This window comes from Blennius ocellaris (assembly GCF_963422515.1).
Source record: "Blennius ocellaris genome assembly, chromosome: 22".
NCBI classification, from domain to species: Eukaryota; Metazoa; Chordata; class Actinopteri; order Blenniiformes; family Blenniidae; genus Blennius; species Blennius ocellaris.
In genome coordinates this window covers 5411210-5437244 of record NC_137671.1, presented here as the reverse complement: position 1 = coordinate 5437244, position 26035 = coordinate 5411210, and the positions used below count along the sequence as shown (strand labels likewise).

Genomic DNA, 26035 nt, shown 5'->3' with positions numbered 1-26035 from the left:
GTCGGTGGGGATAAAGCCATTAATCAAATCAATTTAAAGAGTTAATCCGCGGTATCTTTTTTTTTAAAAAAGGAGTAAATTGACGAGTCATGAGATGAGTAAACACTTTATTGGTTCTAACAAATGTTCAAACTGAAGGTTCGTTCAAATAAACACATTTCAGCATCAGATTCATTCATTTGGCAGATTTTTCACTTCACACGTTCATTCATGGGTAAACTGGGGGGGGGGGCAACAGGCCAAATCCCCCACAGAGACTCCAAACAGGAACCAAACGGCTGTTCCGTCTTCAGGGGTCTCATTTTTTTAAACACTTTACTTTGGCTTTCAGTCTTTGTGCTAAGCTGAGCTCACGGAAAACGTCTCAAATTGATTAAGTCTGAAAAGTTTTTGCTCATTTCCACAAAATTAAATCACTCAGAACACAAACGTGATTCAATTCTATTTCCAGAAGAATTGCATTATATTACAGCAATTCTGATTTTTAACCATGAATTCCTTAATCTAATATTTCTTTGTATAGGCATGCACAATTTAGTTACATTTTTTTTTTTTTAGTTCTATAGGTTTTTATAAGCAGACTTGTTAGCATAGTGACAGAAAAACAAAGGGAAACCGTTCAAATTAATTTTGAGCAGAAATATTAACTGTCAACAAATGTCTGCCATTACAAATAAAACCAATGCTCACGTGAGGAAAAATATGTTTTTAAAAATTGGGACATTTTCACCGTTTCACTCCAGGGCGATTAGCCTAGCTTAGCATAACGACTGGAAACTGAAGGAAACCGTTAGTCGGAAGCTACAAAACACAGACGATCGGTTGACGTTCGGAAATTCCGTTGTTTAGTGTGAAAATATATTATTTACATTTTATATTGAAAAAGCTAAAGTGTATCGATCCGACGATTCAATGAACATTTAGTTGAAATTAAATAATATTGAGTCTTCCAAGGGCAAATTTTTTTTTTTTTCCAGGAATTTGTTCATTTCTTTTTTAGACCAATTCTCTCATTTTCCTTTCGAAACTGAAACACATTCAGGCACTTCCTGACTTCCAGCTTTCCAGAAAAACCGTGGGAATTATTCGGGAATTTGATTTGCGTCCGTGAGCCGTCGCTTCAGCCGCGTGCCGATTGTTGCCATAGCCGAACCGTTTACGCCGCGGCGTCGCCGCGGACCCGCTGACCGCGGTTACGTTCGCTAAAAAAATGCAACGTACGCAAGCTACTTCCTGTTCGTGCAGAACCGAACGAGTTACGGATTCCTATCAGCCATTGTGGATTCATACAGAAGCCCATCAGCGCCAAAAACAGAGAAAGAATATTTAAAAGAAAAACGTATGTAAACAGTCCATTAAGTATAAAAAAATATTACTATACTAAAAAATCAACTTAAAATATCCTTCAAATATTTCCAGTTAATTATTTTAAGCTAACTCTTAATGAAAACATTTGGAAGGTTCAAAATAAACAAATTATATAGATATATTTATAAAACTCCACTGCAAGTCTTTATCCAAAAGGTCAAAATTTCTCCCGAAAATATTCAGATTATAAACTAAAAGTTCCAAATTGAAAGTTTGATGAATCCCAGAACAATAAAATGAAATGGAACTAAAAAAATATATATACGATAGTCAATATAAATCATTGGAGAAAATAAGTTGGGGACTTATTGTGGCAATAGTTTAAGTACTGTTCAGGTTTTATTCAAAACACAAAATGGTTTCTCATTATCAAGATGAATATTGAGAAAAAAAAAGTTGAACAAAGTGCGGTGAAAATCTTTCAACTGGGTGAAGTGTTAAGTGGACTTTAAACTTTAGTTTGTGAAAAATTAAATAACAAAATGTGAAGAAGAAAAAAAACACAACCCAGAGTATTCACCTTAAATTCATACAAACACTTCTGAGTGGGAAAAAAAAAAATATGACTAATTTGACTATAAAAAGTCAAATTATGTACAATTTTATGCATTTGCTCTTTAACCAGCGTTTCCCTCTGTATTTTGGCACGAATGGGCTTCCGTACAAAGTCTTCATATGGAAAAGACAATTGGAAAAAACTAAAAACTAAAGGCGTTTTTATTTGTATTTACACGTTTTAACATTGTATCTCTTAACATCTCTTATTTACACTTTGATCCGGATACTTCGTCTCCATCGCAAACTCACCTGTCGCCCTCGACCAATCAGAACGCAACAAGCTTACAGCACCTGGAAACCGACCAATCGCTGCTCGGCCCATTGAAGGAACAAAAAAAAAAGAAGAAGAAAAACGTCAAAAAATAAAGTTTCAGCCCTTCAAAAGAGTCCAAATAAACCAAAACTCTCCAGTCAGTGGTGGTTCTTCTCCTCTCTAAGCCCCGCCTCCTGTCAGTGGAGCAGCGATATGATTGGCCAATAGTCTCAGAGGCTGTGATGCGTTCAGGTGCACGGACAGCCCCCACGTAGGTTCCAGTTCTTGTCGGGTTTTGAAAGAGTTCAGGAAGTCGGAGAATAAGCTTCCTGTTGGTTTTTAGTACTAAAGCTTCGCTCGGTGGAAGAACGCCTGAGGACATGAGGAGAGACGGGGACCAATCAGAAGACGGGAGGGAAAACAACAACAACAACAAAACAATCCGAACAGAAAAGCCGTCAAACCTTCATGTAGTTCTTTAAAACTTTGACGTCTGGCTGCTGAAGGACTTGACACAACTCCTGGAAATCACACGGGGACTTTAAACATTTATAAATAAATGATGATAAATAAATAAAAATACACTGAAGTTAAGAGGAAGTCAGGATTGTGGCACTAAAATGAATTCAATTAACAAAAGTTAAAGACATAAATGAAGTGGTATTGAGCAGAGACTGACCTGAGAGATTTCAGGAGAGACCTGGAGAGACGGTAAATAGTCCTGCTGCAAGAACTGCAGCAGCTCGCCGCCCTGAAACCAACAAAACCGTCCAATTGGAGACACGCCACACAAAAAACTGTTTTCTAGGAGACGCACACAGGAAGTGACATGTTACCCGCTTGAGATGAATCATCTTCAGTGTGAGAGTGCACTCCGACAGCGTCTGCAACACACACACACACACAGTGAGACCATCTCCAACACACACACACACACACACACACACACACACACACACACACACACACACACACACACACACACACACACACACACACACACACACACACACACACACACACACACACACACACACACACACACACACACACACACACACACACACACACACACACACCAGCACGGTCTGGCCGTCACTGAGGTCGAAGGTCGTCTTCAGAGGGGCGAGGAAGCAGGCGGGGACGATGTTCTTGTAGATGAAGTCGGGGAAGCCCACCATGCCGTCCTTGCCGCCCCACAGCTCCACCAGCCGGGTGAGGATGATGAAGCAGGTCTTCTGGGCGACGGGGTCCGGGAAGTCCACCGCGCCCTGGATGATGGTGAACACCACGCGCTCGATGTTCTCCGCTCCTGGGGAAAACAAAAAAAACACGAGACGCAGAGAATCGTCACGCGTAAAATACGCCGCTTCTCCAGATCGGGCGGGCCCCCGGGGTGGGGGCAAAGTGGGCGGGGCTCACCTTGATTGCCCAGGACCTCGTTCATGCCGCTGCCGGTGATGGCCTGGATGAAGCTGAAGTAGCTCCTCCGCAGCATCTGCTTCTCCAGCGCCGCCGCCTGGTCGTTCTCCTCCGCCGGCCGCGCCAACACCTCGAAGATGGCGAGCACCAGCGGCATGAACACCTGCTGCAGGAAGGGAGACACCTGCCGCTGCGGCGGGAGGAGGAGGAGCAATGGTCAAAATGTTTGGTTTTCCGTCACGCCGCTGTGAGCTCAGCGCCCGCCGGGCCGCCGCGGTACCTTGAACTTGGCGGTGATCTGGCTGATGAGCGGGATGAACTCCTGCAGGTCTTTGGCCTCGCAGTCCTTCAGCATGTGCTCGGAGGCGGCGGGGACGAAGGGCAGCACCTCCTCCTCCAGGCAGATGATCATGCGGTGCAGGAAGGAGCGCACCGAGCTGCGCAGCGCCCCCCGCTGGACGGGGCAGCTCAGCGCCGGCAGGAAGGTGTGCAGGCAGTCGCGGTACACCTCGGTGCAGCCGCACTGCTTCACCGTCTGCTTGTTGCTGAACGCCTTGCTGGTGCGGCTGCGGGGCGAGAGAAGACGACGACGAACCGTTTTCAAGCTGTTCTTAATGAGTGTCCCCCCCCCCCTCCCCGGCACCCGGCGGCGCCGCCCTCACCTGGCGAAGCCCACGGCGTGGCTGAGGCAGTCGGCGAGGGCGGTCTGCCGCTCCTCGTCCGTCTCCCGCGGCAGCTTGGCGAGCAGAAGGCGGAAGGCGTCCATCAGCGGCGTGAGCAGGCTCTTCATCAGCACCTGCTTCCTCTCCGCCGGGCTCTCGCCGTGCACGATCAGGATGCCGGCCGACTCGAACATGAACAGCTGGTCGTCGCTGGTCAGCAGCGCCGGGAAGCCGTTCTCCTGCACACACACACACATACACACACAGCCAATCAAGAGCGTGGCCGGACAGTGGCGGCGGCGGCTGTGATTGGACGATAAGGGTACTTACCGGTGGGGCGAGCTCCAGCAGGTCCTGGATTCTAGTCAAGATGTCCTCCACGAAGGCGTTCATGTGTTTACTGTCAACACAACATGCTGGAGTCAAACTGTGTGTGTGTGTGTGTGTGTGTGTGTGTGTGTGTGTGTGTGTGTGTGTGTGTGTGTGTGTGTGTGTGTGTGTGTGTGTGTGTGTGTATATATATCTATATATCTACTCACTGCAGGGTTTTGATGAACCTGGAGAACAGATAAGAGACTCTGCTGCGGACCTTCGGACTGTTGTTTCTCAAACCTCTCTGGTCGAGAAACGCCATCTGACAGCACACAATAGTCACACACACGTTAGTCTCTCACACACACACACACACACACACACAGTCACACCTGCACTCGATTGTCAAGCCTCACCAGGACGTTGGGGATGTACTGCGGCTCCACGATGAAGAACTTGTCGTATCGGACGACCGTCTCGAAAAACTCCAGCGACACCGAGGAGTGCTGGTAGCTGCTGACGCTGCAGGTGACCAGCTGGGAACACAACGTCGGTTCAACTTGACGCTTTTCAACGGTTCCAAAACGTTCACAGGGAATAATAATCGTCTGATGTGTGACTTTCTGCGGTTTTCCTTTTTGCGATTTTTTTAAAAGTTTGGGGCCATTGAAGATCGATTCATTAAAACCAAAGATTTTAAAGACTTTTTCAAGTCCTAATGTAATTTTTTTTTTTTTTATTTACTTCATCACAAATATGACCATTTTACATTTTTCGTCGATTTTTTTTTTTTACTTCTTAAAAACATGTACTTGTTATTGCTGTAACATTCTTCCCAAAGCAGCTGTAATAATTTTAACGTTTTCTTGGAAAAAAATCGTTCTTTCTGTTGCTTTAATTATTTCTTTTGGAAATAATCGCTCTCCTTCCTCTCCAACATTGCTGCCGTCATAATCACTGCCACCACTGGAGGGCGACAGACCGGCAGTGTTACACGAGGGCGGGGGCGCTTGAGAGACTGACCGTCCGCATCATGTCCTGCAGCGCGCTGGTCTTGGCCGTGTCGCCGGAGAAGTGGGCGCCGTGCGACGCCGGCAGCGCTTCGCCCAGCATGTAGAGCAGCCTGATGGCCACCTCCACCTCCATGAAGGGCGCCGTCTGCCAGTTCCTGGGAGGAGCGAGGGGAAAGTAAGGGGGGGTACGGCGGAGGAGGGGGGGGGTTACGGCGCGGCGGCTCCTTACTGCATGGTGTTGGTGAAGACGCGGCGGACGGCCTCCAGCAGCAGCTCGGGGGAAACCTGAGCCAGACGGTCCAGCAGCATCTTCAGCTGCTTCCGGTACTCCACAAACATGGCCTCGTCTTCGCCCTGGAGACACGCCGACAGTTAGCCGCGCACCAACGCTGCCGCCACGGGTCACTTGTAACCGCACGCTGCAGCAGCAACGCGACACGCCGACCCTGCCGCGAATGAGCTCACCTCGTTTTCGAAGTTGTATTCGTCGTCGTACGTCAGCTTCTTCATGACGGCGAGCATTATGGCCTGTCGAGGGGAAAAAAAACAACAACAAAAAAAAACATTGAACATCCCTCCTTCTGCTCGACGGCGGAGAAATGTACAACGCGACGACTCACCTCGATGTTCGCCTTCTGCTGGTCGTTCAGCTGAGGGAGCTACGGGGAGAAAGTGCAGTCAGGAGACTCAAAAGGGGTCAAGGATTCACACGTCCGTCCGTCGGGTGGGGGGGGGGGGGGGGTTAGGGGGCGTGGCTCACCTGCTTGAGGACGTGCAGGTACTCGTAGCAGAAGCCCACCATGTTGGCGGAGATGTCGTCGTCCTCGTGCACCAGCAGCTGCAGCAGCAGCGGCACCTTGGCCTCCAGCGCCCGCAGCGCCTCCTGCGCGTCCTCCGGCCCGCCGCACTTGGCCAGCTTGGTCCAGCTCACCACCAGGCTCTGGCCCATCCCGTTCACCAGGCGGGAGAACTTGGCCAGGAAGTCCACGTCCTCCTCCTGAGGGGGGGAGGAGGAAAGAGAGCACGGAGAGGAAGTCACGCGCTTGAATTCAAAACGACAAGAAAGAATGAAAACATTTCCTGATAAAAACCAGTTTTTGGTTTGTTTGTTTGGTTTTTTTTTTAAATCGTGAGAATGTTTTCCTCATTGTGGTCGTCATCGTGTGTGTGTGAGAGAGACAGAGAGAGAGAGAGAGAGAGAGAGACAGAGAGACAGAGAGAGAGACCGAGGTCGAGAGAGACAGAGATCGAGAGAGACAGAGACAGAGAGAGATCGAGAGAGACAGAGACAGAGAGATCGAGAGAGACAGAGACAGAGAGAGAGAGATCGAGAGAGACAGAGAGTGAGAAAGAGACAGAGCGAGAGAGAGAGAGAGAGAGAGAGAGAGTGAGAGAAAGACAGAGCGAGAGAGAGAGAGAGAGAGAGAGAGTGAGAGAGACAGAGACAGACACAGAGAGACAGAGACAGACACAGAGAGACAGAGACAGACAGACCTGGTCCAGGTTGAAGAAGCCTGCCGACTGCAGCACTCTGCACAGAGACTCCACCAGCTTGGTTTTGTCCACCGGGTCCATCCCTTTGTTCACGATTTCAAACAGGCAGTCGCAGGCCTCCTCTCGGAGCTCCTCCACCTGCATGTGGCTCAGCAGCAGCGTCACGAACCTGCACACACACACACCTCACCTATTATACACATAAACAGGCCGAGTAAGCGTTTTCCCATGATTCTCTGGGGGCGGGGGGTGTGTGGAGACTGACCGCTCGTTGGCGATGAGGTTGAGGTCGATCCAGGAGACGTAGGCCCCCACCACCTCCAAACACTGGCAGGTGAGCTCCGGGTGCGTGTGCTGGTACGTGTTGAGGATCTGAAACCAGGACTCCACCAGCGGCGGGATGCACTGCTCCCTCATGGTGTCTTTGATTAACGTGTTCCGGCGGGTTTCCTGAGGACCGACCAACACACACACACACACACACACACACACACACACACACACACACACACACACACACACACACACACACACACACACACACACACACACACACACACACACACACACACACACACACACACACACACACACACACACACACACACACACACACACACACACACGTGAGCGGCGGTTCCCAGCCGTTCTGCAGGCAACCGGGGGGGGCAGAACCTGGCTGGTGGAGTTTCACCATATGTGTGTGTGTGTGAAGCGCGACTCGGCAGTAAACCTCACTGACTTCATGTCCTCTGACCTCGGGTGAGTGCAGGATGTTCCTGTCCACCACCTCGCCGTCGATGGCCATGAGCGTCCTGAGGTAGATGTCCACGCCGTTGGGGTTCAGGCCCACCAGGGACAGCAGGTCGAAGAAGAACTTGGGCCACAGGGTCAGGTACTCCATGACGAAGGTGAGGGCGAACACCTGGGCCGCCTTGTTCCTGATGAACGACTTCTCCGGCTCGGCGTTCATCAGCTGCCGGGGCCACAGGGAGCGAATGAGCGGAAGGTGACGAGACAGAAAAGCTGGAGGCGTTTAAGAAAGACAAGAACTCTCCAACTGCCAACTCTTCTACAAACTACCGACGCCCCCGATCCACGTTTTTTTCCACTTCCGATCCCGATACCCAAATTTGAATAGCTGCCGATACTATTGCTATTATTGCTTTAATATCATCATTATTGTTGATTTTATACGAGGCTGTAATAAACTCTCTACAGTAAAGTATGAAATGCACAAAAATGTCTGCATGAATTCACGCAAAAAACGTCCAAACAGCAACATGTCATGAAATGTTGGATAGCCATAGTGCTACGACGTTAGCTTGCCAGCCGACTGCAAACCGTGGAACGGATTTCTTGACTCGTAACTCCGCGTCTCATTGAGACCCACCTCCTTTCAGGAAATCCATTCCACATTTTGCAGCCAGCGAGCGGGGAAATGCTTGTGGAGTCATTTCGGCAACAGTAAAGACTCAGAGGCTTCATGAATCACAAATCTCTGCAAGTTGAATCGGAAAATTTCCGATCCGTGAATTATGCCGACACGGGAACCCGATACTGGATCGGCAGTGCGTTCCTACCTGACACTGGAGCCACTTCATCAGCGTCTCTCTGATCAGCTGCTGTTGAATCGCAGTCAGAGCTGCATGTCTGCAACACAAACACACGCAGCGTCTCAAACACCGCCGTCCATTCATCACATCATCATCATCATCCTCCTTACCTGTACTTCACCTGATGCTCCAACACCTGCAGGCAGAAGAACTTCACGTGGTCGTCACTGAAAGAACAATTCAATTCATAAGAACTTCATTATCTGTGTAGATAACAGAGAGCTATGGTGTCCCTCATGGCTCAATTCTTGGCCCTTTTATCATTGTTAGATTGTTGTTAGGCTGCGGTAAAAGATACAATCATTTCAGCAAAAGAGCTTATTTTGTTTGTGAAATGTGAATACTTTAGCTCACTATATATGAGAGACTAAAGAAAAAAAAAATCCCAAATCCTTGGAAACTGGAATCCGGAAACTGAGACTTATTTCAGCCAATTAAGTGTTTAGGACGGGTAGGACTCATTTCTGATGTACTGTAGCTTTAAATTGCTGCCAGAAATCTGGACAACGCGAGAAACGGGACGTCGCGGCGGGCGGCCGTGGCAACAACTCACCTGTAGACGCCTTTAGCGAGCGCCTCTGCACACACCTCCCACGCATCCTGAGACTCCTTCAACTGCTCAAAGTAAACCATAGCCTGAACACACACACAAACACACACACACACACTCGGCGTTAGCAGAGAGCCCTTGAAACACATTCAGCGTCCTAGCGCACGCCGCGGCAGTCTCACCCTCTCCCTGTAGAGGGCGTCGGCGTTCGGGTTGAGCCCCAGCAGGGCCTGCTCGTCCATGACTGCAGCGACAGACTGGCAGGCCATTCATGGGCTAGCTTTGCTCGGAGGCTGCTTCAATCCTCGCGGTTGCTGCCGGCCAGCCTTCTCTCATCTGGAGGGAAACACAGACACGACCGTCGTGATCACAGACGCCGGGGATTAAAGAGAAAGAGCAGCGTCTGTTTGCAGGAACGAACCTCATAAAAAACACACACAGCATTGCTTGTTTGCCTGATATCAGACTGAAATGGGTGAAAACCCAGTTTAAATCCAAGTCGGAAACAGGTTTGGACCCAAAGTGTGCTTGACTGCAGTCTAAATCGAAAACTGGATTCATCCCATTTTAAATCCAGATCTAATGAGGAGCGAATCCAGGATTGAAAATCCACGTCTAAGAGACGTTTAAATCCTGTTTAAATCCAGCTGCAGACGGGTTCCTACCCAGTTCATCTACAAAAAAATAAAAAATAAACATGTAAAAGATTACAGTTAAGTGAGCTTGAAGGAGTTGAGGGACACAGTGGGGCAATAACATTTGGTTTTAATGATTTTAATGAACATAACACGTGTCAGATTGGATGTTTTGTTGCGGGAAGTGTTTTTTCATTATTATTATTATTGAAATAAATGAATAAACAAGCGAGGATTGATGTGGTTACAGGAGGGGAGTCAGTACAGGGTCTAACAGTGGTTTCTAGTGGATTGACAACAATGAGTAATTGGAGAGTATAGAAGGAAGGAACTACAGGAAGTGACAGGAGGTGTCAGTGGCTGAAGGGGAGAGGGACGTCAAATGAATGTATGAAAAGGCAGATTTGGGGAAATTTGCGAGGAAGAGTGAAAAGCACTTAAGCCAGATTGATGATGACTTCGATATCAAGACGTTAATTAAATCAAAAAGATCATAATTCTTGCAGCAGAAGAGGCTGTTCCTAAAAGTAAAAGGCTGATTCAAAGGAACACTAGTGATATTTCCCAACAGTTACACCTGTCCCATACCTGAGACACGGCTTCGGCCACGTTTACACACACACCCAGCTATTTACAAAAATTATTTTTATTTCTCTGTGTTTGGGCCTTGCATTGTCACAACAATGCAGCTACGAGTCACTACAAATTTCACAAGATCACTACAAGATTTCTTAAAACTCCGGCCACAGAGGAGATTTAGAAAGACTTGAGATTCTCTGTTTGCATCTAAGGAGGGCCAGATCGAGATTTACGACACTGGTTTAAATCGAAATCTGATCACTGCGATGAAAATGGATCCAGTCCAAGCAGTGATTAATTTGACATTTTACCTTAAATATTTTAACGCCACATTGAGGAGGAGTGCCGCTTCTTCTTCGGTATAAATAAACGAACCGTGTACCATTATCACTGAACCGGAAAAGACTCCCAGCAATTCTTGACATTGTGTTGTTGTTTTTTTACACGATTACTCGTTACACTGCCCCCTACAGGTTTGGCGTAGTAGCTCTGAACCAGGTGTATATGACATCGATTTAATTAAGTTCTTTTTTATTAACGCGGGGGAAGAATTATCAGTTTTTTTTGTAAAAACCCCGGGTACATGTAAACCTGGCCTTCATCCTCGGCTCAAATCCAGATTTGACACGGGTTCAAGTTAAAGTCTTGACACAGGTTTAATTCGAGGTTTGAAACAGGTTTAACTCGAGGTCCAAAACAGGTTTAAATCCGGCTTTGACGCGGGTTTAAATCTGGGTCTGACGCGGGTTTAAATCCGGGTCTGACGCGGGTTGAAATCCGGGTCTGACGCGGGTTGAAATCTGGGTCGGACACAGAATTAAACCCGGGTTAAATGCAGGTGTGACTCGGGTTTAATCCAGGTCCATGTGACCCGAGGGAGCGCGATGGACACTCCCGACAGTTCCATGATGCAACGCAGTGTCATCGACCGAAACTTCCGTTAACTAATTAATCGCGTTAAAAAAAAACTTTCCAGACACGAACCCCTTTAAGTAACCAGTTCCTCGTGGGCCTGTTCGGGGATGTGGGCGACACTACCTGGCTCTCTCCCCCCTCCTGGCGGAGTTAGCGCTGCCTGCTAACAACTTCACCAAGACATCAGTGAGCTAGGAACCGTTAGCGGGAGCCACCGTGTGTCCTCCCGGGGAGCTGCTCCGGCGGCTCCCGGGGCCTCGTTCACCACGTTTCGGTAGCAGTGTGGGAGACGTACAGGCGTGTTAGCGGTTTATTATTTTCTTTCTTTTTTCTTTCTAATATCCCGGTTTATCTCGGCCCGGTGACGCCGCCTGCTCCGGTCGCCTCCCCAGCGGCAAGAGGAGCCAGGCGCGCGGCGGTCTTGAGCTCCAGCAGCGGGGCCCCGAAGACTCAGCAGACCGGCTCACCTTAGAGAAAAGAGCCCGATGGTGCGGTGATCTCTCTCCCGTCCCGTCAGTCCGTCACCGAGCCGCCGCGGTTGCCAGCAGTGCCGAGCTGTCGCATGTCGGTGCGGCGTGTCCCGCGCCGATCGTTTCCGGGTCAGATCGTTACATCCCGGGAAGAGGTTCATCCTCTGGGGGGGAGGGGGTGTTTCGGATTAATTGGTCCCTCTGATAACTGGTGACCGACGTTTGCTTCTCGGAGCGGTCGGTGTTAAAATGAGACTCGCAAAAGGTGCAAAACTTTAAAATGTGTTGTAAATGTGGTTCACCAGAACAGCTACACATTTCTGTCTGGGTTTAATCTCTGCTGTTCCGAGCAGCAGCGACGGGCGCCAAAGGAAGTTGGTCACCAGTTAACATGTAAACCAATTCATCCGAAACAAGGGTCCGAGAACTAATAATAATAATAATAATAATAATAATAATAATACAAAAATATTACTATTAACCATGCCACGCAGAATAACATCTAAATACTACACAAATAAAATCACTGAAGAAATCAGAATATTGAATACTATTAATATCATCGACATGTCAATGGTATCATCGACAAAATGCATGTTCAGTTAACTTTGCACATCTAATACAACTGTATTATTATTGTTATTGTTATCAAATGTTTTATTGTTACAAATATTTTGTTGAATTTGTTTTAATTGTAATACTTTCTTCACCTTATTTCCTTCCTTTATCAAAATCATAATCTATTCCGTTTCAAAGAAGTGATGAGTGATGTTATAACAGATAAGTTCCGATTGACATCATCATCATCATCATCGTCCAAATGAGGTCATTATCCAGTAAACACCAACAAGTACCTTGCCAAAAACAGTTCACAAATAGATCATATTGTATTATTTTTTATTCTATTCTATTCGTGGACACCTAGTGGTCTTAAATAAATATTTTTTTACTGCCTGTAATCCAAGCCACAGCAGGGTCAGAATCTTTACCTAAATGAAACTGTTCAACCCTAACTCAATTCAGACTTGTACAAAGCTGGTTCATAATTGGGTTCAAAAGCTCTTCAAAAATCCAAATTCTTCACAACAGACAACATCATATTGCCTTTTCATATTTCTATATTTAAGATATCCCGAAAGAATTATCAGTAAATTTTCTCACGTTCTGGGAAGATTCCTATTCGACTGTCCACGTGTTTTACTTTAAAGCCAAATTAAATCTTAAATCAAAGCTTTTATCGCCGGAGTTCCGGAGCGGCGCCTCAACCGGAAGTCCCGCCTCCTGTCACCCCGTCGACTGTTTGATGAACGGAAGCTCCGCCCTGCTGCTTCCTCTTTTCTTGTGGCAGTGAGCGAGACACCATGAAGGCGTCCGGCACAGTACGTAAAAAACCGTCTATTTCGACTATTAACCGTTCCCAGACGACCGGACACGGCAGATTGAAGAATATAACACAGAGTTCTTTCGTTCCGTGTTAAAAAATGTTACAAAAGTTTGCGTTAAAGCTGGACTTTTGAGTATTTCTAGCGTCGATTCTGTTGCGGCTACAACATGGCGTCCGCGCCACCATGTGGACCGCTGAGGGCTGAATACATCTCCCGTCTTGAGTATTTAAAGTGTTAAGAGGCAATCAGCAGCCCGAATCTTCTTAACGAGATGGAATAAGATGAGTTTAACCATCAGTAAAGTCATTAGCGAGTGTTTGTTGACGCCAACTTGGCTTATATCGACGCTAACCTTAGCCGCTAATGTGCTACATCAACGTGGGTATTACATTTAAAGCCTGATCAATTCACGAATCAGAAGTTAATTGTTTGGTATAGTCATGCACATCGATACAGAAAGTTTGTGCTTTCTGATGCGAGTGTGTTTTGTGTAAACTGGGGTCAGTTAATCGCCACTTAATCAAGAATATTTAAACGAATTAAACGAATTTAACTGTAGTTTTCAGAGTTTGGACTACAAAAACGAGTTTAAAATGTTTACAAGTTTGACAAAATGACATTCTGTCGTTCACTAGTAGTTAAAAAACTAAAAGTACCTCCCTTATTTAAAGTTGCATGTGAAAGACAAGGGCACATATCCTGTTGACCCTTTTATGTTTATGTAATTGGATGTACTGTTGGTTTTTTACTTGTACCCAATAAAACTTCAAAGTTTCAATTGTTCATTATAATAGTATTACTCGGGAACTTCAATGAAACAAGTTCAGAAAATATTCCAAAAATAGTTTTGACTTTGTAAACTGGGTCATATAGTTTGTAATTAAGGAAGTCATGGCTCAATTAATGCATTAGAATAACACAAGGGTTCTGGATCAATCAGATTTTATTCAGTCCTTGCATCATGGCGTAAACATGAAATGCACAAAAAAAAGTGATATCTGAACTGTGTAAATAAGTAAAATGTGTGAATTCTTCATTTTGTGTGTGAGCTCTGCAGCCTAACCCAAAGGCCCCACCATGCCGGTGGTGGGATCTTGTCAGGCCTGCAAACATCAATGACCCTCGTCGCCTTTCTCTGCTGCTGCCGTGCCTCTGAAAGTGAATTCGAGGGTCTACATCTCGTCCCCCGTGACGACTCCTTAGTGTCCGCGTCCCCCTCCCTGTCCTGCCTCCTAACGATGCGCTTTGTGTCCCTGTGCAGCTTCGGGAGTATAAAGTCATCGGGCGTCTGCTGCCCTCTGCCAAGAACCCCACCCCGCCTCTGTACAGGATGAGGATCTTCGCTCCGAACCACGTGGTGGCCAAGTCCCGCTTCTGGTACTTCGTCTCCCAGCTGAGGAAGATGAAGAAGGCGTCTGGAGAGACGGTGTACTGTGGCCTGGTGGGTGTCCTGCCGCAAATCTGAAGACAAGGTCTATCTAATTCAGGGTGCCGGAGTTTGATTTCATGGACTCAAGTGACGGTGTTGCTTGACTGAATTCGAGGGAGTGGATTAAAAAGCTTGAATATATATATATATATATATATATATATAGTCGTGCAACAACGTTGGGAAATGGTTGCATGGGAGAGGTTTGTGATTATTTGAAGCTGTTCAATTGTAGAAACACTTTGAAACGAACTGAAAGACAAAAACCAAGTCAAGTTTAGTGATTAACAGTTTGAAACTGCATAAACACAACTGGATATGCTGTTTCACCCAAATTGAACATGTGTTTTGGTCGTTTCCATATCAACTGTGACAGATATTTTCATAATTTGAGTGTTTCAGTATACAAAACGCTTTTAAGCATTGGCAGTGACATTTCTATGTTTAGTCCATCATATCAGTGCAGTATTAGAACACAGCACCTCCTAGGGGCCCTGTGACCAAACTGCAGTGTTTCACCGGTTTTGGGGGTCAGTCTGGTCCAGTGGTGGGTCTGAAGACTAACAGATCTTTGTCAAGATATTTCACTTCTTCCTCACAAAACGTGAAAACAGTCTCACTTCAGTGCGTTTTCGAAGCTCGGGAGTCACACGGTCTGTCGTTTGCTCAGTTAAAACGTAAAGGGTTTCTTATTTCAGATGTGTGATCTTGTACCATCTTCCAATCGAGCCGCGTTTGATTCCCCCGCAGGTCCACGAGAAGACGCCTCTGAAGGTGAAGAACTTCGGTATCTGGCTGCGTTACGATTCTCGTAGCGGCACTCACAACATGTACCGCGAGTACCGAGACCTGACCACGTCTGGAGCCGTCACGCAGTGCTGTAAGTAACACATCATCAGAGTGGGGCTTTTTTTCTAGACTGGTCTTGGATCTGATTGATTCAAGTGTCTAGATTTAGTCTTGGTTCTAAACTGCGTTTAGATCAGGTTCTGACTTGATTATGAATTTGCTTCTAAAACGGTTGTAGAACTTGTCGATCTGGTCTTCAGGTCCTCTGAACCGTTGAAAGTGACTCATTTCTTGAAATGAACATGTTTGCGCTCCGTGTTTCAGATCGTGACATGGGAGCTCGCCATCGCGCTCGCGCTCACTCCATCCAGATCATGAAGGTCCAGGTCATCGCTGCCAGCAAGTGTCGCAGACCCGCCATCAAGCAGTTCCACGTGAGTATTGGTGCAGAGTGGAAGTGGGCGGGGCTCTCTCCGGACTGCCGCCTCCTCCGTCAGTTCTGGTTCATGAACCCGCAACAGCAACAGCCAGAGTCCTCTTCCTGGTTTAAAGCCTCCATCTTTAAACTCGGCGGTTCTGATCCTGGCGACATACAAATCTTTTTTTTTCTTCTTTTTTTTCATGTAACGTCTGCGTCTGCAAACGTCTCACCCTTGTTTCTTCTTCCAGGACTCCAAGATCAAGTTCCCACTGCCTCACCGGGTCCTGCGCCGTCAACACAAACCGCGCTTCACCACCAAGAGACCAAACACCTTCTATTAGCACGTTTAGTACGTTTTCAATCTGAGCGCGAAAAAATAAAGGAATACAAACAGACGCACTGGACTTTCTGTCAAATCCTTTAACAACTTTTCTGAAATGATCGATCTGAAAATACAAACGTGTCACAGTAAGTTAGCCGTTGTATTGCTAACGGTTGAAGGAACGTTGTCATTCAATAATCCTCGGATCAAAGTCGGTGACTCCACTGTCACAAACCATGCTAAAGCTAGCGGCTCTGCTTCAAACTACATGAAGTCACTGCTTAGTCTCACTGGAGGGAGTCTAAATGAGCTGAGGGACTTTTTTTAAAAAATATAATTCAGACACTCATCAAAATAACTGCATGTAATCACATGTCAGTCTGATCACTTTAATAGCTCATGTACTACCAGTGTTGCAACGTTTCCATCCTTGCTATTTAGTCACCACTGGATAGTTTAAGGTTGATTTGCTCTTGCACCAATTTAGCGTTTCTTCACTTTGAACATGTTTAAACTATAACTATATACAGATGTGGAACCTTTGTGGGAAGCTTCAGAAATGTGCAGACGTGCTGATTCAGGTCAGGGCGTTGTGACCGTCACCATATTCACCACACAAATGTTCTTTTATGACTTTATTCGCCACAAATCAGATTATGAAAGTTTAAGAAAGAAGTTCTCGGAAGCTCCGCGCAGGTAACACTGGGAATGTGTTTCTGCAGTACACTCTCTGGCCGCATGGGGGTGCTGTCTGCCAAAGAGTTCATCCGAAGAGAAACCTGCTGCGTCTATCAAGCTGCGTCCCGGACAGCCTTTTTCCAGTCTTGTTGATTTTGACCATAATTAATAAATTCAAAAAATAAATCCTAATGTCCTCATTGTAGTTTGGATTAATCCTGTTTTGAATGAAGCTTGTAACTGAAGTATTTTTATTGTCATATTACATGTTTTTACAGGTCCTGTTACCAAATTCTGTTCCACAAGGCCTAAAACAGAGTAAAGAACGAAAGATAATTAAAGTAAAATAAAATAGAAAAGCAATATGAAATAGGCACAATAGAATAAAAAAACACAATTAATACATATTAAACACATGAATAAACTATTAGTTTGAATGAAACAGTCAGAAGTTTATTTTCTTTGTAATTCTTGATATATTATCACCACAATGGATGATTTGGGGGCCGTTTTAAGGCCGTTGGGGCCTCATTCGGGCCCACAGTGGTAACCTGTCAGCAGGGTAGACCCTCGGAACACGAGCTCGCTCCTCTGACCTCCGCTGGCTGCCTTCTGACTGGTCCTCCTGCTGCTCTCCTGTACACATGTTGTGACTCTCAGCCGGTGAGCTGACCCGTGACCTCCTCCGCGTCTCGAAGATAAACCGGCACATTATCAAATAAACGGTGTCGGACTTCATGGGGAGTGACGCCGTGGAGATGGATGAACTGGAACAACACTGAGGGTCAGAGGAAGGTGGAAGTCGTCTGAAAGTTCCCCCCCCCTCTGATGGAAAATTTTGAACATTGATGGAACGCGTGCATATTTGTATGTTGGAGGGGTGGGGGTGGGGGTGGGGGGTGGGGACAAGGAGTTATTCTGCAGCAGAAATACCTCCTCGGATCAATTTCCACCTGAGGCTTCCACATGTGGCTGCCCGCTCACATCGACATTGCAGCTCTGATTACTGTAATTGGCTCAGAGGCCCCGCAGAAAGCAGTGGGACCCTGTGAAAAGTGCCCTCGCACTAAAGCCATTAACCCCGTCATAACGAGGAGGGGGGGTTGGGGAAGTAAAGTGGCTCCCAATTAGCAGCCTTTTACCTCCATGTTAAAGGAAATAAAAGTAAAGAGGACGAGGCACAAAAGAGCGCCTGTGGCCAACTAAAACACTTCTCCTCGGCTCCAAATCAGAACCAGGTGGAACCAGTGCAGAGTGTAATCATCTGCAGGGGCCCGATCCTGTCCACTGATTGGGGGCGGTGGGCAGGGAAGGGGGCACCGGGAACCCTGGCAGCCAATCAGAACGCAGGCGGAGTCACAGCACCAAATATTTTATGGAAGAATGATTGAAGTTGTTGATGCTGATTAAAACAAATTTTAAAAAAATTATAAAATTGTCCTTGCTCTGTAACCCACCAACTCAAAACCCTCAAGCCTGAACCACAAGACACTTTTAATTTGAAGTACGGACCCCGAAATGTCATGAAACCAACATCCTGAGTCCACCAGGAACCAAAAAACACAGGACTCAACACTGTAGGGCCAAACACTGAACCTGATTTTGTGAAGCCCTACAACTAAAATCACCATCCTGAACCCATTGAAAACCTACCGCTCCAAACCAATGAACCCACATACCTGACCCTTAATCCTGAATCCACTATTGTGACCCAATGAAGCCATCATCCTGAACCAGGGAACCTACTGCTGAATCACTGAAGCCATCGTAATGAACCCAACATCCTGAATTCACCATCCTGAACCAATTGACCCACCACCCTGAAACTGCCATTCTGAACCAGGGGACCCACCTCTCTCAACCAATAAAGTCTCTGTTCTTAGCCCACTATATTGAACCAAAATCCTAAAACCATTGTCTTGATCCAATGAAAACACCGTCCTAAAAGTACCATCCAGAACCCACCATACCGAACCTACTTTCAGCATTACTTTACCAAATACAGCATCTTGGAGCCAAAACCCACATTCAATTTAAAATATTTGCCTGTTGTACAATAATATAAAACCCATAACATAACTGTGATTGTAGTCCAGCTGGATCCTTGAACCTTTGAGGAGCCCAACATGAACCTAACACACCTTTAATTTAATTTCCTGAACCAAAAAAAACCCTCAAATAGAACAAAATGGAATCCAACATTTGAACGCCAGTGCCCTGATGGTGGCCAGAGGGGCGCCATTTGAAACCTACGCAATATTATTATTACTATAACTGCCTGAACCCAAAATTTAGAATCCAACATCCTAAAACCAATACCCGGAACACAACATCAGAAATCTAGTACCCTGGACACAGGGCAACCTTGAAAATACAAGAACATCGTAAACCCAGAACCCTGAATGGTTCCCACTTCCTGTGTCAAATACAGATGTTTGGTAGCACTAGCATGTGAAACAACTATAGGACAGGAGAAGTTCTGAGCTCCGAACAGAGCTGATATATGAAGCATTAAAAAAAAAAAAAAAAAAAAAAAGTTTCATTGTGACTTTGGGATAAATGAACAGTAAAGAAAAAAAAAAAAAACACGTGTAAATGAAAGTTTTCCTTTGGCGCTACCGAATGGCTGCTCCTGAAGGTGAGAGTTCGCCACATGGAGCCGTGTGTGGCGATGATGTCAAGGCTGAGCTAAAATTAGCCCGCTGTTGATGAATGAGCCGGGGTTGAGGTGTTTTTCCTCTGAAAACAGGGCTGCAGGTGGTTTTGTGATGAGCCGTGTCGCTCGGGAACAAATGTCTGCGTGTGTTTAAGAGGCTTGAGGTGAAGTCAGTTACAAAAACAGCAGAAAACCTGCTGGTCAACTGAGGAAGAAACACACCAAACCTCCCCGAACCCCGAAAACAGGTATGGGTGTATCACAAGAACTGGTCAAGAAGTCTTCAACTGATTGAAAATCAGTTCCTTTAACTTATAAGGCTCTTAACAACCATCACCTTTTGGATATTGGTTTTCTTTTTGACAATAAAATTAGATTTTTCTTTTTCTTTTTTCAAAAACAGTAGTGTCAGGCCACATCCACGTCTCCCAGCTCAAACCTGACAGTAATAGCTGTCCAACGTCGTCTGTCCATCCGAATGTCCATTTATATTTCCTAGTATTATTGTCATTATTGTCCAGACAGATGAAGACAAAGTTCTTTATCGTGACTTTGCTCAGAAATCATCATAAACGACGGACGGAATGATGCAAGTGTTTGCTGACGGAGCCCAGACGTGTCGCCGGTCATGTCAGCGAGGACGCAGACGGACAGCAGAGGGAGTGAAGACTGCACCAGGAGCCATGATGGGAAAAACAGCGGACGGTGGATCGGGGATAAAGAGGTGCGACGGTCTGGGACTCGTCGGCTTGCACTCACTCAGAGCTGCCCCTGACGGCCCCGGCGGTACCTGAGCGAGGAGTAGGCGAGGCATTCAGGGACACTCTGGGTCCAAGAGCACCCTGCCGATGAAGCTGGTGAAAAGCGGAAAGACTACAAGAGGCGTCTTCATGTTTAGTTCTTCCACACATGGTTTCTGTAGTTTCCATCCACTGAGCTCCACTGATAACCGATCACATCACTCTAGTATCTGCTTTTCCTCATTGACTTCCTGTTAAACCTAATAATTTACACATTTTTTAACAACCAGTTTCCATTAAATAAAACTAGTTTTTTCTCACTCAGTTTCATGCATTGTTTTTTCACCGATTCGAGCTCTAACGTTCACGAGAACGAGGAGAAGTGAGGAGGACCATCAGGAGGAGGAAGATCTGCTCCCTCTACAATCCTATCTGAGTGTTTGTTATTACAGGATTCACTGCATCTGCACCTGCTGTTGGCCTAAAGACCCGTGGGAGCCGAGCGGTGGTCCGAGTCCGCCGAGCCGCCCTCCACCCGTCCAGATGTCAGCGCATACCATGGCTACAACAAAGACCTCAGGATTTACCTCCAATCCCCACCTGTTGACAAAAGCTGCCCCTGAAACTGTGGGAAAGTGCTGCTGTCAGACCCTTCGTCCAGACCCTCAGACACTCGTACTGTCAAACCCACGGACCCTAAGACACTTCATAGAGACCCACAAACCATATTGGCCATCGGACCCTCCATCAGGTGGTCAGACACATTTGAAGATCAGTCTGAAACCCTCAAATCTTGCAGTCAGATTCTCTGCTCAGACCATTTGTCCGGTCCTCCAAAAATCACAGACCGTGGCCCTCGGACACCGAGTTCATCTATTTTGCTGCTGCCGCAGCCTCCAGACAAAGATGGACACACATTACAAAGAAACACGTGAAAGGACAATAAATGGCCGCATAAATGACAAACACTGACAAACAAAACCCCAAAAACAGACCGAATTATTGGAAATAAAACAACCAAGTATCGGAGAGAAAAATAACCCGTGATTCCGATTTACAAAACAATAATATTGTCACAAGCTGTAAATCTGAGAATCTGTGTCCACTTATCTACTATTTGTGGTCTCAGAACTGAAGTCTGTGTTGGTTTGTTCATGTGTTTACTTGTTTGTAGTTTTTTTTTTTTTTTTTTTGGTGAATTGGGTTGACGGTTCGTTGGTTCTTGGTTTTGGGAAGCGGTTGGCTGTGGGTCTCTGCTGGTTTGTGGATCTCTCAGCACTCTCTGTGTTTGTGTTTGCAGGTGTTTCTGAGGGTTTCTGGGCTGATCGGTGATTCTCGGACTTACCGTCGTGGGCTGGGAGCTCTGATCGGCTTTAGCTGGGTTTAACTCCTGTAATGAGCTCCAGGCCTTCGGACCGGGCCCCGCTGGAGCTCAGAGTCCCCGTACTCAGCACATCCAGAGCCGCTGGCTGCCGTCCAGATCGGAGCTTATTTACACAGCAGCAGGACACACCTTCACATCTGTGTGATCACAGCGTCGGGGCGCAAAGACTCAGTTCACATTCAGCTGCCGAGCCAAGATCTCAGGTATATCTACTGAGAGCCGACAAAACTGGATCGCGCAGTCCAGGGACCCACGGTCCAGACTGAAATGACAGAACCAAACTAAACAGATCTCGGGGTTCAAAATAAAACCTTCTGTATTAAACTGAGCAGCTCTGACTTGACCAGATCAACCTCAGCCAACAACATGCCTGTGATCATATTGGACTGGACAGACTGGATTCAACAAACTACCTCAAACTGACTAGATCTCATCAACATTATCAGTTTGTTCGGATCCAACCAAATTAATTTGCTTACAGTGGAGACAATTCTTTTCAGTTTACCTCACGGCAAGGAGAAAAACCTGCCAAAAGAACAAATAAAGAGGAGAAAAATACACTGAACTCAAGGATACAACATTCTTACCATTGACAGTACAAAAACACCAACACTCGGAAATATTACCCAAACCTTCATCCCTTTACTTGCAAAGAAACTATTCCAATTTACCTACACATTTTTGGTTAAATAAAACTTAAACCACCAGAAACCAGAATCCACAACAAGGTATTTTAATGCTTTTAGGGTATTTATTCCCCTGCCCTTATACCCTTAAGATTAACTGCCCAGTGTTTTCCTGTGGCTCCACAGTTCATTACAGGCTTGCAGTTCAGACTGTTTGGCCTCACTGAATCACACGTGTGGAGCTTTCATGTTGTGGTTAACCAACAATGTAAAATCATTTTCAGCCCAGAAACCACAGAGCGGCTGCTGCCCCGGCCCTCCGCCTGCCCTCCCGTCAGAGAACTGGGGCGTTGTGGAGAGTCCAGAAGAGCCAGCGCCTGGGTTCAGGGCAGTTAATGCTCAGGAATGCCCGTCGGCTTCTCACATTTGCATAAGTGAGCATCCAGCTGACGGCGGAGGCTCAGGCTGCGACGTAGAACGTCAGCGGTAAGGTGGAGCTTTGAAGGAGGCCAGCACACCTTTAAAAACAACCATTTTTCATCATACGGAGCTTCTTTGTTTCTTCAATCTTTACGTAACCAGCTCATCTGAAAGGAAGGTCACCGAATAATTTCAGTGTGAGAGCATTTGGTTTGCCTCTTGACGGTTCCTCCTGCGGGGTTAAACGGCTCTGAAACCAACTAATCAGAGACGGTTCGAAACTCTGAAGGGGCAAACTGCGGAATCTGACCCAGGAAATGTCTCGTCTTGAGCACTGAAGGAACCAATCAAGGCTGGGCAGATGACCAGGTCCCACCGAAGCTTGTATAGAATGCATTTGGAGGCCATTTGTGATGGGATATTTGAAAACTTGCAATTGTGAGTCACATTTAAATAAAGGATATCAATACTGCATGCTGGTAATGGTACTTGCAAAACTAATAAACTCAATGAACAAATCATACTTTAATTAATCCCTTTGGGGGAAATTCCTTTTTCTGCACATACCCATCCTATTTCTAGGACGTGGGGTTCAGCTGTGGGAATTGAAGCTGTGAGATCCCGATCCCTCGTCTGCTCCTCTGACATGAAAACACTCCAACACATCCCACACACACCAAAATGACGCTCAACAACAGCTGGAATCAATCATTCAATAAAGGAACCGATCGTCTCAAATACCAGCTCCAGTCAGATTTGTGCAATACCCAACGGTCTTCACAGGAACATCCTACCGTCAGTCAGATCTCACAGTCAAACCCTACAATCAATCGCCTGGGTCAGTTGGTGACTGTACATGTGTGGCCGCCTGTCTCTGAGTGTTTTCCCTGTGATGAGCTGATAGGCTGGGACTGGACTCTATATGAGCCGTATCAAAGATGGATCAATGGACACAAAATGACAAAATGTGACCAAAAAAACTGAAAACAACACATTATGACCAATAAGTGAGAGAATAATCAGAAACATCAGAAAACAGAAAATTACACATAATTGCAGGGAAAAAACCCCCAAAAAACACATGACACCACAGAGGACAGCTATAATGACATTGTTGTTGTTGGAATTTTCAACTATTTCTCAAGATTTTGTCATTTGTTCTTATATTTATCCCCCCCCCAAAAAAAGAAAGATTCCTCAATTCTGAAAATATTGTCTTTGATGTTAAGCCCCGGTCATTTGGAGATGACTTTAAACAGAACTGCAAAGTAATGAGAAACAGCTCGGAGAGCTTTCACCGCGGAGAAAATGATTTTGTCCGCTCTCAGCAGAAACAGGAGGACTCTGAGATCGAGGCAGGACTTGGCCCCTGCTTTGTTTCCCAGATAATGAGTGCAAAGTAAAATTGTCTCCCGGCATCTGTTTGTCGAAGTTTATCTGCTTTTCCAGCCGTGCGGCTGCCAACATGTTGTGGAACGGGAGTGATGTCAGTGCTCTGTGCCTCTCTGCTGCTTAAATGAGGCCAATTTGGACAATCTGCCGAGGATCTGCGGGTCCAAAGGAAAGCCCAGAGGGCGGCCCAGATGATCTGGGCGTGGACCACAGGCTAGGATGTCCTTAACCTATCAGGCTGATGAACATTTGGAGCGCTCACCTAAGAGCTGCTGTGTTTGTTGGTTTTGGAGAACCCACCCCAGAGTCCTTGAAGCGGTTCCAGGTGCTTGGATGGGTGAAACAGAGCTTTAGCACAAAGTGATGACACAGCGAACGCTCCGAGGTGGGAAGGATCTGAAAAAGCTGCTGCCGCCGGTCTCGCCGCTTCATCCTTCACCTCTTAACTCCAGCAGAGAGCCGGGGGCCCAAAGAGGAGGCCGAATCGCAAATCAGCTTCATCAAACCCCGCGGATTGAGAGCAGGGCCGAATCGCTCTCACCGTCTGACCAGAGGAAACCAGTCAACTGGAGCCTGAGAAATAAATGATCAAACAGCTGAAACAAAGGTCAGAATGTAAAGATAACGACCACAACTTGATACCTGGTGAATCTGTATTCAAGTAAAAAAACACTCAAATAGACCGTTCATCAATGAGTCTGTGTTGGAAACCACTGATATTTATATCACATAGATAATTCACCTCTCTGCTTTTAAGATCAGGCTTCAAAACTTCCTGCTTGATAAAGCTAGTTAGAGCTGGTTCAGGTCATCCAGGGCCATTTTCTAGTGAGGCTGCTGTAGGTTTAGACTTCTGGGACACCTGGGAGTTTGTAGTTCGAACCTCCAGCCTCCATCAAGTCTGCAGTGTGTGGTTTTATCACAATCTGTTTGTTGCTTCCCCCCCAAACTCCAACTTGGAAGAATAAAAAACCTGCTTTGCTGAGTCTGGTTCTGCAGGTCTCTCCCCTTTTATTTCAAAGGGAGTTTTTCCTTTCCACGTCTTCTGCTCCTCATCTGGAATAGTTGGTGTTTCTCTGCGAAAGCGCCTACGACTCACGCAACACTGTTGTTTTTCGAGCTAATTAATTATAATGGAATTGAATTCGTAAAAACCATCATCTGTGACCACTTTATAAAACAACTGTCTATAAACACTTGTGAAAAACATGGTCAGAACCTTGTAAAACCATTGTCTTTTTAACGCCACTGTTTGTTGACACAGTATAAAACCACGAGCTCAGGCTCGATCAGATCTGACACGCGGAATCAAACCTCATTCAAATATTTGTCAACAGCAGGAAGTGGATCATCATGGCGACAGAAGCTCATTAGTGTTTGGGGCATCATCCTCTTTCATTTTTTTCTTCCCCTGCAGGTATTTGAATTTTCAATGTGCAGTGGGAAAAACAGCCGAACATGAAAAGGGATTACCGATACACACCTTCAGCCAATATTTTCTGACCTTCGGCTTTGGGCAGCAGATGTGCGATAAGGAGGCAGTGCTCTGCTGGCTTTCCCACTGCTCCACTGCATGGGAACCATTAGAGAGAAAGGTATACAGAGTAATAATCCCTGTCACGGCCACTGTTTTAAGTGGGGAACGAAAGTAAGTGTGTTTGCTCAGCGGCTGCGTGTGGTCACTTCTCTCCACACTTCATAATCCTCACGCCGTCGGCCACCTTTGAAGCCTCCCTTTCCTTCCACCGAGGAACATTTCTCTGCATCCGGCCGCTACGGGCCCTCGGGGGGTCTCCGGGACGTTCCCCGGGAGGCTGCCGGAGCAAGGAGGAAGAGGGAGTGAGCCGCTTCCAGCCGGGCCAAGGCAAACATTTCCTCCCGCTGCGGATCGGTATCTGCTGCGCGCTTCCATAAAGAGCCAGTGTCTCTATAAAGGACGCATTCAT

At 46.4% G+C, this 26035-nt stretch overlaps 2 protein-coding genes across 3 annotated transcripts; one reads left to right on the top strand and one right to left on the bottom strand.

Annotated features, from left to right (window-relative positions):
- Window positions 1-90: 90 nt before the first annotated feature.
- xpot (exportin, tRNA (nuclear export receptor for tRNAs)) lies at window positions 91-11968 on the bottom strand (the record flags this gene model as incomplete). Of its 2 annotated transcripts, XM_080518171.1 has the most annotated exons (24): window positions 11845-11968; window positions 9431-9584; window positions 9252-9334; window positions 8809-8865; window positions 8666-8735; window positions 7840-8058; window positions 7348-7532; window positions 7083-7251; window positions 6349-6585; window positions 6209-6247; window positions 6054-6116; window positions 5818-5942; window positions 5599-5743; window positions 4992-5111; window positions 4803-4897; window positions 4594-4663; window positions 4264-4502; window positions 3882-4167; window positions 3602-3791; window positions 3259-3491; window positions 3016-3063; window positions 2859-2930; window positions 2644-2700; window positions 91-2551 (listed from the first exon to the last, which is right to left on the bottom strand). In XM_080518171.1, the coding sequence occupies exons 2-24, from the start codon at window positions 9515-9517 to the stop codon at window positions 2525-2527; spliced, it is 2916 nt and encodes a 971-aa protein (XP_080374297.1). In that variant the 5' UTR covers window positions 9518-9584; window positions 11845-11968. The 2 variants fall into 2 exon arrangements, with proteins under 2 accessions (XP_080374297.1, XP_080374298.1); XM_080518172.1 differs by lacking the exon at window positions 91-2551 and having other exon boundaries at window positions 2638-2700.
- Window positions 11969-13126: 1158 nt separating this feature from the next.
- Window positions 13127-16267, top strand: rpl18a (ribosomal protein L18a). Its single transcript, XM_080518157.1, has 5 exons — window positions 13127-13226; window positions 14494-14673; window positions 15412-15541; window positions 15775-15884; window positions 16120-16267. Exons 1-5 carry the CDS (start codon window positions 13209-13211, stop codon window positions 16210-16212), a joined length of 531 nt encoding a protein of 176 aa, XP_080374283.1. The 5' UTR covers window positions 13127-13208; the 3' UTR covers window positions 16213-16267.
- The last annotated feature ends 9768 nt before the right edge of the window (window positions 16268-26035 follow it).

Bases quoted from the DNA above. Each gene is read 5' to 3' on its own strand.
- rpl18a (XM_080518157.1), top strand. The intron at 14,674-15,411 runs GTGGGTGTCCTG...ATTCCCCCGCAG, and splicing joins AGACGGTGTACTGTGGCCTG to GTCCACGAGAAGACGCCTCT. The intron at 15,542-15,774 runs GTAAGTAACACA...TCCGTGTTTCAG, and splicing joins TGGAGCCGTCACGCAGTGCT to ATCGTGACATGGGAGCTCGC.